The sequence below is a fragment of the Talaromyces marneffei genome, chromosome 3 (genome assembly GCF_009556855.1).
Source record: "Talaromyces marneffei chromosome 3, complete sequence".
Classification (NCBI taxonomy): Eukaryota; Fungi; Ascomycota; class Eurotiomycetes; order Eurotiales; family Trichocomaceae; genus Talaromyces; species Talaromyces marneffei.
In genome coordinates this window covers 3,554,526-3,568,051 of record NC_072350.1, presented here as the reverse complement: position 1 = coordinate 3,568,051, position 13,526 = coordinate 3,554,526, and the positions used below count along the sequence as shown (strand labels likewise).

Genomic DNA, 13,526 nt, shown 5'->3' with positions numbered 1-13,526 from the left:
TCTTTCTATACCTGTCTAAGCTATATTGAATCAGGCAGTCCAGCCAATAAATCAGGGCTAAAGTAAATACAACCAACTGCGGCCTGGCTATGTATAGTAATGTAGCAGCTTCGGGCATGAAATTTTCCGATGGTGGGTGGTTTTGGGGTATATAAACTCCCTCCATGCCCACCCCTGTGTTTGAATTTTCTTTTTCTAATTTATATTTATATTCTGCTATTAATATAAACAGCTTACAGCCTACTCTCACCACGACGATGAACGAACAAATCTCAGTAGATCAGGCGTTTTATTATAAAGTTTTAATATAAAGTAATACAGAATCTGCTGCATTGACTGTTTCTCCTAATAAAACGCCATCCTATATGACTATAAATATTACTAGCAGACCAGGTTGCGGTGAGAACAACCAAGTGATACGTGTACCTTCACGTTCACTACGTGAAGTTGCAAAGCATGATTACGCTTACCGAGCTTATAAAGAAGCCATGGATGCTGCCACTGCCACTGCCACTGCGACTCCAAGCAAGTTGAGACGAAGAAAGCCTGGACTAGGCAAACGGGCCAGAGAACCCACAGACTTGAATTCTATGCTTGTGCGTATTCGGTTATCTCGCCTCCTTATCTTAGATATTTAACTAACAACTGGAAGGATGAATTCTCTCAAAAGGTTCGACGTCAAGGCCAAGCATGGACCGAAGAAATTCAAAAACTTCGAGACGAGCTCGCGATTTTAAATGACCAGAAAAACCGTCTCCAAGAGGAACTCAGAATCTTAAACAGCGAGAAAGACTATCTCCGATAACAGCTCATGATGTCAAATCACGAGAGAGACCGTCTCCAGGAGGACTTCACAATTTCAAATCAACAGAACGATGAGAAAATCCGTGATTTACAGCGGGTTATCGATGATCAAAAGAAGTCCACGTACCTTCTCTGTCAGGGCTGCGGTGAAGCAAAGAAATACTGGCGTATATTCAGATATAATTATATATTCTGTACTAGATATATAAGTAAGTTTAACACGAAGGAGCCACTTTTTAATTCTTGCTGTCCCTACTACCAAGAGCCGATCCAAATTTGCATCAATTTTGATCCGAAGACTTTGTAGACAGACAGGCGGAATAGAGTATAGTTATAATATTGCAGACCTGCTCAGCGACGCTGTTCTTAATCTACATCATAGCAATACCCGGACATTCCCCTAATGTTACCTTTGGCGTTTCGGCAAGATGATAATCACTATGATCTGGAATTTTCATGTTTTGTCGGTGCTGTTATAATGTACTCTTTTGTTTACATTGGCGAGACCAGTAATATCCAATCTATCTTGCAGCTGGGGGAGCGATAATCGTTGATTTATTCCTTCTATGCTCCCTAAGAGCTATACTAAACTAATCTTGCCAAATCTTGACCAATCCTCAGTACCCTTTACCATTGAGTTCACTCCAGCTTTCACTAGGGCGCAAAGGCATAATCGTCACCAATAACTACTAAATATGGGACGCTTTGAGACCCGTCACCAATATTTCTTGCAACATAATCATAGGTATAGCTGTAGCCTAAGGCACAAGCGTCGGAGACCTGTTTGGCGGGTTGAATGAGATTTCTACATCTCGTGTTAATATCCTAGCTTTCCTATACGCTTATATTAATAATCTGAATATAAGTATTAACCATCTTTACACGTACGAAGTTGCAGAAGAAAATCGAGGATCTCCCTTTATGAGATACACGCGCATAAGTAGCTGCAGGCACGCTGCACGTAATATTAGCAACATCAGAGAGATGACTGATATTGGCGACTATCTTATTAATACAGGCCAGTCCATACTAAAGAGAGCAAGTTGGCTCGGCATCCTGGAGTGCTTATTAGCTATGGTATAACCAAGGTCAGTGTTACTTATAGATGCTCTCGAGTGAAGGCTCCGACCATAACGGCCGTGTGTCGCTGGGAATATAGTCGTATTCAAGACCTTTGCTGTCAGCTATTGCTCAAAGTATTCGGCGACCGGTCTGTGAACTTACCATTTTGTCAAGATTAGCATCATATACAAGAGAAGCGCCGTGGGCAACGCCTATCTAGAGAAACGGTCAGCAAGAACTCAGTGATAGAAGAACGGCCCACTGACCGCCGTAAATAACATGTAAAGGACGATTGAGTCTAACTTTATCGTGCCTTGCTGTACTAAAATTCCTCTAGGAGTAATATGTCTCTAAGCGATATATATATATAGTTGATAAGCAGCGATAAGACAACTATTGCACATGGACTGTAAAGAAAACGGGGTTGAGTCATTTCTAAGTCATCCTACAGTAGAGTACAAGTGAGTCTAGGGGGATATTCAATGTTTCCAACGTGAACACCAGCGACCTACCAAAACGGAATATGACTGACTTGAAACGGGAACGCTTACCAATACGGAACGTATCACATAATAAAACCAAATGAGATCACTGACTAGCACCAAATGGGAGCGCCTGACACTAAAACTGCAGAAAAAGAGGAAAAAATCATTTCTATGACCCGCACAAGAACACAGTAACTCGACTGACACCAACTCGAACTGACACCAACTCGAACTGACACCAACTTGAAATGACACCAACTCGATTGACACCAACTCGATTGATACTAACTCGAGATGACACCAACTCGAACTGACACCAACTCGAACTGACACCAACTCGAACTGACACCAACTCGAACTGATACCAACTCGAACTGACACCAACTCGAACTGACACCAACTCGACTGACACCAACTCGAACTGACGCCAACTCGGACTGATACCAACTCGTGCTAGTATAAACTCCCACTCGCGCTGGCACCAAGGTTCCCATGCGGTGTAAGTCTGCGGTTAGTGGAGTAGTTGGTAATGATCCGTTTGGTGCTGTAAGAAATCCCGTTTGGTGTCGTATAGACCGTCTTGTGCGGTAAAAAATCCCGTTTGGTGCCGTATGCGCCGTCTTGTGCTGTAAAAAATCCCGTTTGGTGCCGTATGCGCCGTCTGGTGCTGTAACAGCCATCAACACGATAACGATCTCGTCTCGTGTCATGTCAATATGCGTACCCATTTGGTGCTGGTAGATGATCCCATTTTGTAAGAGTTCCCAAAAATCCAGAAGAGCTAGCAATTTATTTGATTAAGCTACAAGTAACAAAAGACGACGCCAAGAGAAATATAGCCTAAAATATAGCCCTAGATACTCCATCCCTTCTTAGGGCCAATACCTCACATGGCTATATCACGTGCTATAACTCGTAGGAGTCCGTGCGGGAGAAATCAGCAGGGATCTTTTTTTCCGCTTTAAGGGTAGTGTACATAGTCTTGGCGCTGGAGTGTACACAAGGTTCAGTTTTGACAGTTCACATGCCGTGAATTGAAGAGCTGTATAAGATCATGGCCCTGGATACGTATATTCTCCGGACTGGTGGAACTCTGGATCATGGACTCCCGTACTCACGATTATCACTATCCCCTGAATCACGCTGGCTAGATAGATTCATAGTTCAGTTTGACTGTATTTCGTAGCTTTCCATAACAAAAGTAAGTCGTCCGCTGATAGTCTTGATACAGCAGAATAAAAGTGTTTAAATTGAAGATCAACTTGATGATTCATATTTGGTATCATATACGTGGCCTTCCTATCAGATCCCAACAATCTCAAAACAATGCTCATCTCGTCCATATATATAGTCACAATTAACATTCGACATCTCAAGTTAAGGGTTTAGGCTGGAACATCTGGAGAATATCGCGACTGTTGTAGGTTATATCGGCGACTGGGAGTTAGGCTCTCCACACGTTGCCGGACAGGAACTGTACCAACACTCAATTTTCGAGTTCTTGATTTTCTGCGACCCTTTTTTCCAATTTTTGACTGTCTATTGTCCCCTTTCTTTTTAAGTGCGGTACTATATCGGATCTGCAGAGCACCTTTAGTTCTTCCTAGAAATTGTGCGGCAATGTCCGACCATCGTAGGTTTCTGACTTCCTTTAGATGTATAATCAGCTCATCTTCCTGAGGACTATAATCGTTGCCTTTGGCCGATACGGAGATTTCCCCTAACTATAGGGATTCAACATTCCCTATAATGTCCTCTTCATGGGATGGTCGATCAATCTGAAGTGGTGTGGATTTCTCTTTGAATGAACAACTCCATGTATATCCATAAGGCTCGAGTGTCCGAGTAAATAAGCCTTCAATATTGATAGTTTGAAGGTCAGACATGTTAGTCCATTGATCCTGCTCATTAGCCTGGCCCTGAAATGAGACCAGACAATCAGATAGAGCAGGGTTATGATCGGTCGAGCTTGTATTCTCTGTAAACCAACAGCAATACTCAACCCGGCCCAAGGACACTTTACGGAGAAGACGACCATCGATATAGATTATCTCTGGACTGGCCGAATTCTATACTATAGACTCCGGACTTGGCTGACTCTGTAACGATGCTGTTGGACAATCTTATTCCTGTAGTCTTCCTTGACGCTGGTAACACGGATGTATGCTAGTGTCAGCCCGCTTCTGTCTTTTTGCCGGACGATATTCTGACTCAAGGCTTATTATCTAGTCTTCTGCATAGCTATACCCACAGTAGTCACTATTCTCTAAATTATTATATTCTATACTCTAGACTGAGGATGAACGATGCGAGTGTCGATAGGCACGGGGTGTGTTGCTGGATTAGAGATTTCGGGCAGGGGCGGCAAATGATAGACGTTCAGATGTTACCCTTGTCGAAGTGGACTGCTTCTATTGTGACTTGTTTAACTGACGCTTTCTTACTAAGTCTAATGCTTAGATATCAGTCTGCTGGGATTGGGTTAGTATATAGTCTCTTGCTATAATACTATTGATTAGAGGAATTTGGTGTACAGTTGGCTGATTATCCTTGTCCTCTAGAATAGTGATAGTCGGATTGCCAAGGCTCATTGGGTCGATGATTGGAATAGTGTCAATGGGACTGATTGACACTTGATCATCGGAGTTCGCATCAGGCCATTCGGATGGGCTGGTGGATTTATTTGCAACATCAGGCGATATTTCCCATATTAGACTCTCGATGGTGCTACCGTGTTGCTCACCGCCAGAGCAATAAGATGAGGCAATCAATTCTAGAGACTATACTGCCGCTAAATCTTCGGCTATCAGTATTTCCGTGCCATTTGTAAGTCCGGCTATGTCTTTCTCTCCATCGATATAGTATCTGTTGTAAGATCTATCGTCTGCTAGAAAGACATCGTTAGGTTTAATATACTAGTATTCAAGGAGGTCACCCTTACTATTCTAAGAATCATTCTGAGATTCATTTGGATAAATCATAGTGTCACAGACTCTGTGTTCCTTATAGATCTTACTGGAATTGATAGACACGGCTACTGCCGGTTGATGCAGATCATCAAATTAAGTTTGAGTGTGTGTCGTCGCAAGGTGGATGTGAGGAATAGAAGACGAGTTCATAAGAAGGCCTGGGGACGCGGGCCGCATAGTCGATGTGTAGGGGCAGGTAGTGAGAGGATGAGATATAGAAGTAGTCATGTGCGATTAAAATGAAGATATCCTGTTGAGGATGGATGGTAACTTGGACTGCTTTCTAGGCTTATAGTACTGGTACATGACTATATTATTAAGGGAGATGCCTGCTATAGCTGAAGTTGTAGAGGAGATACTGAATAACACAAGAGACTGGTTATAATAATAAGAGTTTGCTGTGTTCGCTGGTGGCCTTACTAAGATTTATATAGGCGACCTGGGAGGAGCTTGATACGATGAACGCCAACGTATACTCATTTCGGCAATACCATACCAGGAAAAAGAGGAAAGAAAAAAATCCAACTTAAAAGCCTAGCCTCCCTAGAGTCTGTCACTGCATGGACAGGCTAGGTAATCCCTTGAATAGGAAGGAGACCGATTTGAATTATTCCAGATCAATATATAGCGCGGTTCAGCCCAATCTGGATGTTCTTTTGACCACCCTGTTGTGCCCTAAGCGACGGAAGCCACTTCAGCCAGCAGTCATTAGTGATATAGTTCTGACTGCGGGATTTTTCTTATTAGTAGAGAAATCCAAGTCAGACTGCAAAAGATTGAGAATGAGGTTGTATAGCCCTAACATAGCCTCAAACACTGAACCTTCATATTGTAGTGGAAGGGGATGGTGATAGATCCTGAATTAGTAGATCTATAAGCATACTGAATGCAACTGTGGCGTAGTATAGAAGACTCTTGACCCAACAAGCTCGTCTTCTGATTCGTGATTTTCCTATTAAGATAACAAGACAGAGCTCCAGCAAGGTGACTGGCGGGTTTCTCCACCCTTGTAGTCATTTTGCGCAGTCTTATGGACAGAATTGCGCCATTGATAGATGACAGCATAGAGATTGGAATGTTTAGATGCAACACCGGCGGAATGTCATAGGCTCTTCAAAGCTAGCTTTTCAGCTCAGTGGATATAGGGAGCCACCCTCCTGCATTGTTTCATAGTTGCATTCGGACATCACCGTCAGAAATCAATTCATGCCCTCTATCCGCCTGAATATCAATCAATTGGATGCCTAATATTAGTTAGTCGTGGAATACCAAGTTGGGTGGGACTTCAAATCGACCTTCCTTCAATCATGGTTGGTAATATAGCCGGTCTGAGGCCCTCGGAATGGGTTTAGATGGACAGAAAGAGGCAATACTCAATCTAACTCATATGATCCTTGTACCGCTAAAATTTTCATGCAACCGGTCCAATCCTCATTGAGCCACATATGATAAAGCCTGGTGCCTACACTGGCACAGAACAACGCCTCCATCCAATCAGCTGGAAATTCGCACCCATAGGAAAGTGGAGTTCGCTTGATAGAATTCCAAATTCCATCTGCGACGTGGCCAGCTGGACACGGTGACTCATCCTATCCTATAGTATGCCCAATAAGAAGAAGATACGCAGTTCCCGACTGCATCTTCCCCCACTGCAATGCGCGCAAGTCTATAGGGACTATCCAGGACCCCCGTGTCTAGCTGAGAGGCAGACACTCGAAATGCGATGAATGGATATGAAGTTCAACGCAAGAAAGCCATGCTCCAACCACTAATTCCGACAGAAAGTATAATGTAGGACAGGCTCACTCGAATGTTGAGACTCTCTATCTTGTGGATGTACTTCCTGAAGCGTCAATCACGAGGAAATGGGGAGAAAAGAATCATTCAATGTAACAGTGGCGCGGTCCACCAGCGCAGCGTAAGGACTAAATTTTCAGCTGTGAGACGGCTCACGGGCCGCTAGTGAGTCCCAAGGCAGCGCAGATTATTGAGGTAAGAGAAAAATAAGGATGCACACGAGCGGCGGTCGTCGAGCGACGCACTCGAGGTTTATATAGTCGTCGGGACGAGCGTCACACGCGCTATTCTCCATCCGGATGGGCACCAAGAGTCTAAACCCAAATTGGATCCCCTAAACCCAAAACTGACGCACGCTAGGCCCAAGGTGGTGATCCCGGGGGGTAGCCGAATCCGGCCGCGCCGGTACAAATCGATATTCTACTCTTTCTAATGCCTCGGTATAGGTATTCCATTCACATCACCCTGGGCAAAAGGACAGAGCAGAATCCTTATACAGCAGAACTAGAAGCGATGGCGGTCGCCCTAGAACGAGTCCCTCCTGGGGCATGCTGTAGATGGATATCTATCCTTAGCAGTAATAGATCCGCAGTGGCAGCAATCAGCCAACCCCGCCAGCAATCTGGTCAAGAAACCATCCAGCGGATATATAAGCAGATTGAGACCTTATACCGGCGAGGAAACGCAGTAAATGCAATCTGGATACCAGCACATGCAGATATCAACTTGAAACAACGAGCAAAAGCTGAAGCACAGAAAGCGACAGGAACAGAGCATCTGCCGGAGAAACAACCATCCCAAGCTAGATCAACTGCTATCAGGCTCGCCCTTGCGGAACGGCAGCTAGAATGGACTCTCCCAGAGAATGTTGGTAAATACTCAAAGGCTGTAGATGCAGCTCTTCCAGGAAAACATACAAGGAGCTTGTACGACAGATTGAACCGGAAAGAGGCAAAAATCCTGGCCCAGCTTCGGACAGGAATGACAGGGCTCAACAGCTACTTGAATAGGATAGGCGCAGCAGACTCCGATCTCTGCGCATGTGGACAAGCAAGTGAGACAGTGGAACATTTCCTATTCCGCTGCACAAAATGGACAGCGATGAGAGAAGGCATGAACCAATGCACAGAGTCGAGACGAGGTAACCTGTCCTTCTTCCTAGGCGGAAAATCACGCTCCGACCCGGATCGATGGCAACCAGACATGAAGGCCGTCCAGGCAGTAATCAAGTACGCAATTGCAACAGGAAGATTAGAACAGGAACCCGAAGCCGGACCTCCATCAACATAGGGGAAAGGAAGTAATCTATCCCTTCCCAGGTAGATACTGCTGCGGCCGCCGAAGATAGGACACCGCACACTTGGAGAAGATAACCTTTAAGACCATCTACTAGCCAACACCTTTAACAAGGGAAATTCCCCACCCTAAAAAACACCAACCGGAGAACCCGAACACCAAGCTGACACGGTACGAGAACAAATTATGGGCTATCACGAGTTTACGTCGGATCTGTGGGAAATGGATTATGTAATTAATACGCTAGTGCCCTATAGACTTAGTGCCTCCGGGCGTAATAAACATCTATCTATCTATTCTGACATGACTGGCAGACCTGACAGTCCGCTCTTACTACAGCAAAGCGACCATGGATTCTACTCAAAGGAACTCCGTGCTAGCCGCCCTTGAGACACTAGAAAACGCGGAAGAACGGGAGATTCTCCGGTACATACTCTGAGCGCTCATTAAACGTTGGCAGTCGACTACCGTACTCTCTGTCGCTAAACCAACCTCCGCTGATAACCGTCCACGCGACGCTGGGGATCTATTTGAAATTATTAAACAGGAACAATCTGGTCTCCGTACATTCGTAAGCGACGATCCTAGCTCCGCTATACGAACTATTCGACACTACGACAACCTTCAGCTGACAAGTTTTGCTGGGAACGACCAGATTCTTCTTTAGTCACATTTTGGATATTAGGGACTACCGCAGTCGATACCTTCCTGAAATCCTTTCAAAATCTATACAAGATATACCATTGAAGATCCCACCCTAACAAGGTGTCGGAATATCAATCCCATGATTCGGCGCTCCTGCACCCCGGGTGCAGGACCTACGCGTACGTACGGAACGGGATTACTACTATCCCTAGCGCGTACGCGTCAACCTCCTATATAGCTAGCTAGGCACCCCATCCCCCTACGTTTCTGGGGGACAGTCATTATAATACATACGAATTCGTGCTTATAAGCAGGCTCACCCCGTAGGGTTGTTGGATCGCCCTTACTACCGTCTATGCTTCGTGATACGGACCGTAGTTAAACCAACACAAGGAAAATTAAAGCGATTCATTCAATCCCGCGGCGATCTTCCCGATAACGTCTATGGCCGACTGTGAAACTAGGTCAAAAGTGTTTGCATATCGAAGCAATGGTCTATCAAAAGATCGAAAATTTGATTCCTACGAATGCTAATAATAAGTTTGCTGGAATTTGGATTCTGATCTTACCAATTTTCTTAAAGATTGCCCATGTTATGGATAGTGTCATGGATGAGCTTGTGGATATGCTATGCTCGAGCCAGGATCTCCTTACCCAAAGTTATAGTTGGTCAAAACTCATGTTACAAGGTCAATACCCACGCCAAAAAAGTCGTGATGCGATGATATTGTAGAATGAACAACCTTGATTAGTCCATCATACCACCGGTATATGCAGCCTGAATAAAATCTCGCGCTTTATAGTCATAAAGTTCAATCAAATGGGATGAATAGCCTGCCCACAAGAATATCGCGCCCCCTTCATCGCTTGTCTCCACCCACACTGGTCTAATTACCAATAATTGATTCCTTGCAATGAAAACTGTCTCACCAGGAATTCCACTGGCTCTGAGTTCTTCCTCCGTCTGAAGATGCTCCGAGCCCCGGTATATCTTGAACATTCCATTGGTGGGACTCAACGCCTCATCTAATGGTTTGATGAATGCAATAGATTCTGGGCATGGTTGAGCTTTCATCAATTTAGACGGTGATTTATTTTTTATAAATCGTCTGACCAGGGGGCCTTGCCAAAAGTAAGGTTCTGGATGGTTGCTAGGAAGGCTGGCTGTAAGGACTGTCCCAAACTACGCTAACTTAGCCTTTAATCACCACATGGCCGAGAGAATCATACCCGACTACCATCCATGAGAATCTTTTCCCATTCGTTTCGGTATTTTTTCCAGTCTTTTTTCCAGTCTTCTGCGCAGTTATACGTTGCTTTCGCGTCGTTAGGGGTTGTTGTGTTCGTGTCGTTAAGAACTGCCCCATATAGTCTTCGCCGTCCAATTGTATTTTGAATATATTCGATAGTTTCCTCTGGAAGTGCTCGATCACAGGTCCAGATCATGTAACCTTTGCTCGCCATGTTCAAACGCTGTTGACGCAGTGTGCATGTCTGCAGTAGTGCGGATACGTCAATCTTTCCATAGGTACCGATATAAAGTCACGTGACTCTTACTGGTGCTACGAACCCACTCCACTGCCACTGCCATGATTTGAGTCCGGGTTGTGACTGAGTCGAGTCAGTGAGTCAGAGTCAGTACAAGTTGTAACTAGTGAATTGTCCAATGAAGTAGATTGATTATTGGAAGTGACGCCGTGAGCCAGACCCCCACGGATGGCTAGATCTACACCTACCCCTCATGATAGGCATCATCGAACAAATCAGCAGATTTCACCCAATCGCCATATCTAATATATCATCATGTAAAAAGATATCAATAAACAGGTTATCAGATGCTGAGGGTCAATTGCACCACGGGACTTAGTTCAGTGTCGAAGGTTCATGCATAAAAACACCTTTAAAGTGCTCCGATGTCAACATATTGATCACATCCAATCGATTCAGTGGTAAAGCTTGTCCTGTTGGGAGTGTAGACTCTGACTCCTGATCGGGTGCATCAGAGAGGCGTGAGGGTTCGTCGACGGGACTTACCGGTATTAATTCGGCTATGATTTGTCAGAACGGTTAGGTATTCAGATAAATCAACAAGGACGTACCTTCCGATTTGTATTTATTAACACAATCTACCAGAGCATCGCAATGGAAATCATGCTGAGGTTCCTTGATTATTGAGTGTAAATTGATCCCTTCTTGAGATGATCAGAGAAGAACCACATACTAAAGATCGCGCTGGATAAACTGAGATTAGTAGTATCTTTCGAAGACACCAGCACCAGACTGGCCGAGCATCCTTTGCCGCTCCTGACTAGTAAAGTTCCCTATAGACAGCAAGTTAGAAATACAAATTCATCAAATTCGTAACCATTTTCTGTATGGGTAACGCGCCGAAGAAGGGGTGTGTCTGGTTTCCATCGCAGGTCAAGAGAAGAACGATGTTTTGGAACCTGGACCTGCCATATAATTTCTGGTGATAGCTTGGTATTGAGGAAACGCCACATCACGGAAGGCGTACGAGATGATTTGCCCAATTGGACAGTACGCCAGTTAATAATCTCCATGCATAAAGAATTCAGTTCTTAAGAAAAGCATCAGCACCTTCAGGCCGGCCTTTGAGGTTGCGAAACTCGATGATAGCACAAAGGACGTCACAGTTACCGTCTGGGTGTTGGAGAAAAAAGCGTTCAATATCGCGATGACATACTGTGTCTGGCAGACTAATTACCTAGGGTTGGCGTTGTTATTACCTTCCAAGGCCGGTAATTGACCATTGTTGGCTACAATGGGGTGCGTTCTTGTTTTTGATAATAAATTAACTCGGTACGACATTGCTCCAATTCATTTGGTTTTGCTAGCACAGCTTTTGACAGGGATACTGGATGGGATGTGGGTGTAACCAACACGGCGCAAATGGTTGTACTAGAACAGCCCCCGCGCCCGGGCTTATCTTCGAAGACCTTGGACTCGCCAGACTTCAACTCAACAACAATAACAGCAACAACATCAATCATCAATCGCCATACAATACCGGGTCTCGCGATCTGCAACTAACTATTCGCCATGGCTGGTTTTCTCTTTCACGGACCTGATGCGACCAAACTTACCATCCATCAGACGGAGTCACCGAAAGATTTGTTGCCACCTGACCAACTGAAGTTTGGGCGGTCTTTTACTGGTCAGTAGCACAAGTCAAAATATCCCCAGAATATCAAGGAATATTTGTTATAATCTGGACATAGAAACTAGTCGCTGAGATACTGACAAATATATAGACCACATTCTTTCTGCCACATGGAGTGCAACACAAGGTTGGGGCGCCCCGAGTATAGAGCCCTATAAGAATCTCTCTCTCGATCCAGCCGCAGCGGTTTTCCACTATGCATTCTGTTGCTTTGAAGGAATGAAGGCATACAAAGATTCCAAGGGCAACGTGCGCTTGTTTCGACCTGAGAAGAATATCCGTCGACTTAATACATCAGCGGCCCGCATCGCATTGCCCACTTTTGATGAAGAAGCCGTATTGAAATTGCTGGCTGAATACACCAAGACAGAGAGCCGTTGGATTCCAGAGTATGTGTCCTTCGCATATGATATGCTCTTTACCTTGATTATGAATCTACCTTACAAGGTTGATGACTAACACTGAAACGTGAATAGAGGGCGCGGGTTTGCGCTATATCTACGGCCAACGCTGATTGGCACGGAGCCAGACCTGAGTGTGTCGCGTCCCATATCGGCTCTGTTGTACATCATTGCTAGTCCAGTAGGTAACTATTTTGGAAGCAGCGGAATGAAAGCCATCTCCTTGGAGGCATGCTCCTCTCCGGTGCGCGCTTGGCCTGGCGGGGTGGGCGACAAAAAGGTAGGCGGAAATTATGCGCCAACAATCGTGGCTCAGGAATCGGCGGGACTGCGTGGGTTTCAACAGATTCTTTGGCTTCTTGGGGATCCTGAGGTGCCTGAGCAGCAGTATATTACTGAAGTGGGTACGATGAACCTATTTGTCGCGTGGATCAACCCTGAGACGAAAGTCAAGGAATTGGTCACTGCGCCTCTAGATGGCACCATTCTACCTGGAATTACGCGTGATTCAATTATTGATCTTGCTCAAGAGCGGCTAGTTCCCCAGGGTTGGCAGGTGTCCGAGAGACGCGTGTACATGACCGAACTCAAAGAGGCTTCCAAGCAAGGTAGATTGCTAGAGGTGTTCGGAGCAGGCACGGCGCTCATTGTGAACCCGATCAAGTCTATATCCTGGAATGGAGAAGTTATATACTGTGGCTTGAAAGATGGAGAGGAAGTTGGAGAGATCACAATCACCATGAAGAACTGGATCGAAGACATTCAATACGGAGAGGTTGAGCATCCTTGGAGGTAAGTATTAACAATAGTAGACGATGTCGGAAGTTTCGGACAAGAGGCTAATCGCTGCAATAGTGTTGTGGTGTAACTATTGGAAACCGCTAAG

General features: G+C 45.0%; 6 protein-coding genes across 6 annotated transcripts; 3 read left to right on the top strand and 3 right to left on the bottom strand.

Moving 5' to 3' along the window:
• Positions 1-488: 488 nt before the first annotated feature.
• On the top strand, positions 489-805 carry EYB26_005033 (uncharacterized protein; the record flags this gene model as incomplete). The annotated part of the gene is made up of 2 exons (XM_054264323.1): positions 489-596; positions 653-805. The coding sequence occupies 2 exons, from the start codon at positions 489-491 to the stop codon at positions 803-805; spliced, it is 261 nt and encodes an 86-aa protein (XP_054120298.1).
• Positions 806-1,562: 757 nt separating this feature from the next.
• On the bottom strand, positions 1,563-2,147 carry EYB26_005032 (uncharacterized protein; the record flags this gene model as incomplete). Its single annotated transcript, XM_054264322.1, has 5 exons — positions 1,563-1,638; positions 1,693-1,759; positions 1,835-1,976; positions 2,029-2,082; positions 2,133-2,147. The coding sequence occupies 5 exons, from the start codon at positions 2,145-2,147 to the stop codon at positions 1,563-1,565; spliced, it is 354 nt and encodes a 117-aa protein (XP_054120297.1).
• Positions 2,148-2,635: 488 nt separating this feature from the next.
• On the bottom strand, positions 2,636-3,079 carry EYB26_005031 (uncharacterized protein; the record flags this gene model as incomplete). The annotated part of the gene is made up of 1 exon (XM_054264321.1): positions 2,636-3,079. One exon carries the CDS (start codon positions 3,077-3,079, stop codon positions 2,636-2,638), a length of 444 nt encoding a protein of 147 aa, XP_054120296.1.
• Positions 3,080-7,630: 4,551 nt separating this feature from the next.
• EYB26_005030 (uncharacterized protein) lies at positions 7,631-8,407 on the top strand (the record flags this gene model as incomplete). Its single annotated transcript, XM_054264320.1, has 1 exon — positions 7,631-8,407. The coding sequence occupies one exon, from the start codon at positions 7,631-7,633 to the stop codon at positions 8,405-8,407; it is 777 nt and encodes a 258-aa protein (XP_054120295.1).
• A 1,399-nt stretch (positions 8,408-9,806) lies between these two features.
• EYB26_005029 (uncharacterized protein) lies at positions 9,807-11,473 on the bottom strand (the record flags this gene model as incomplete). The annotated part of the gene is made up of 8 exons (XM_054264319.1): positions 9,807-10,241; positions 10,289-10,552; positions 10,616-10,669; positions 11,093-11,106; positions 11,158-11,221; positions 11,280-11,290; positions 11,340-11,379; positions 11,447-11,473. The coding sequence occupies 8 exons, from the start codon at positions 11,471-11,473 to the stop codon at positions 9,807-9,809; spliced, it is 909 nt and encodes a 302-aa protein (XP_054120294.1).
• A 645-nt stretch (positions 11,474-12,118) lies between these two features.
• EYB26_005028 (uncharacterized protein) lies at positions 12,119-13,508 on the top strand (the record flags this gene model as incomplete). The annotated part of the gene is made up of 4 exons (XM_054264318.1): positions 12,119-12,233; positions 12,331-12,628; positions 12,716-13,432; positions 13,496-13,508. The coding sequence occupies 4 exons, from the start codon at positions 12,119-12,121 to the stop codon at positions 13,506-13,508; spliced, it is 1,143 nt and encodes a 380-aa protein (XP_054120293.1).
• Positions 13,509-13,526: the final 18 nt, after the last annotated feature.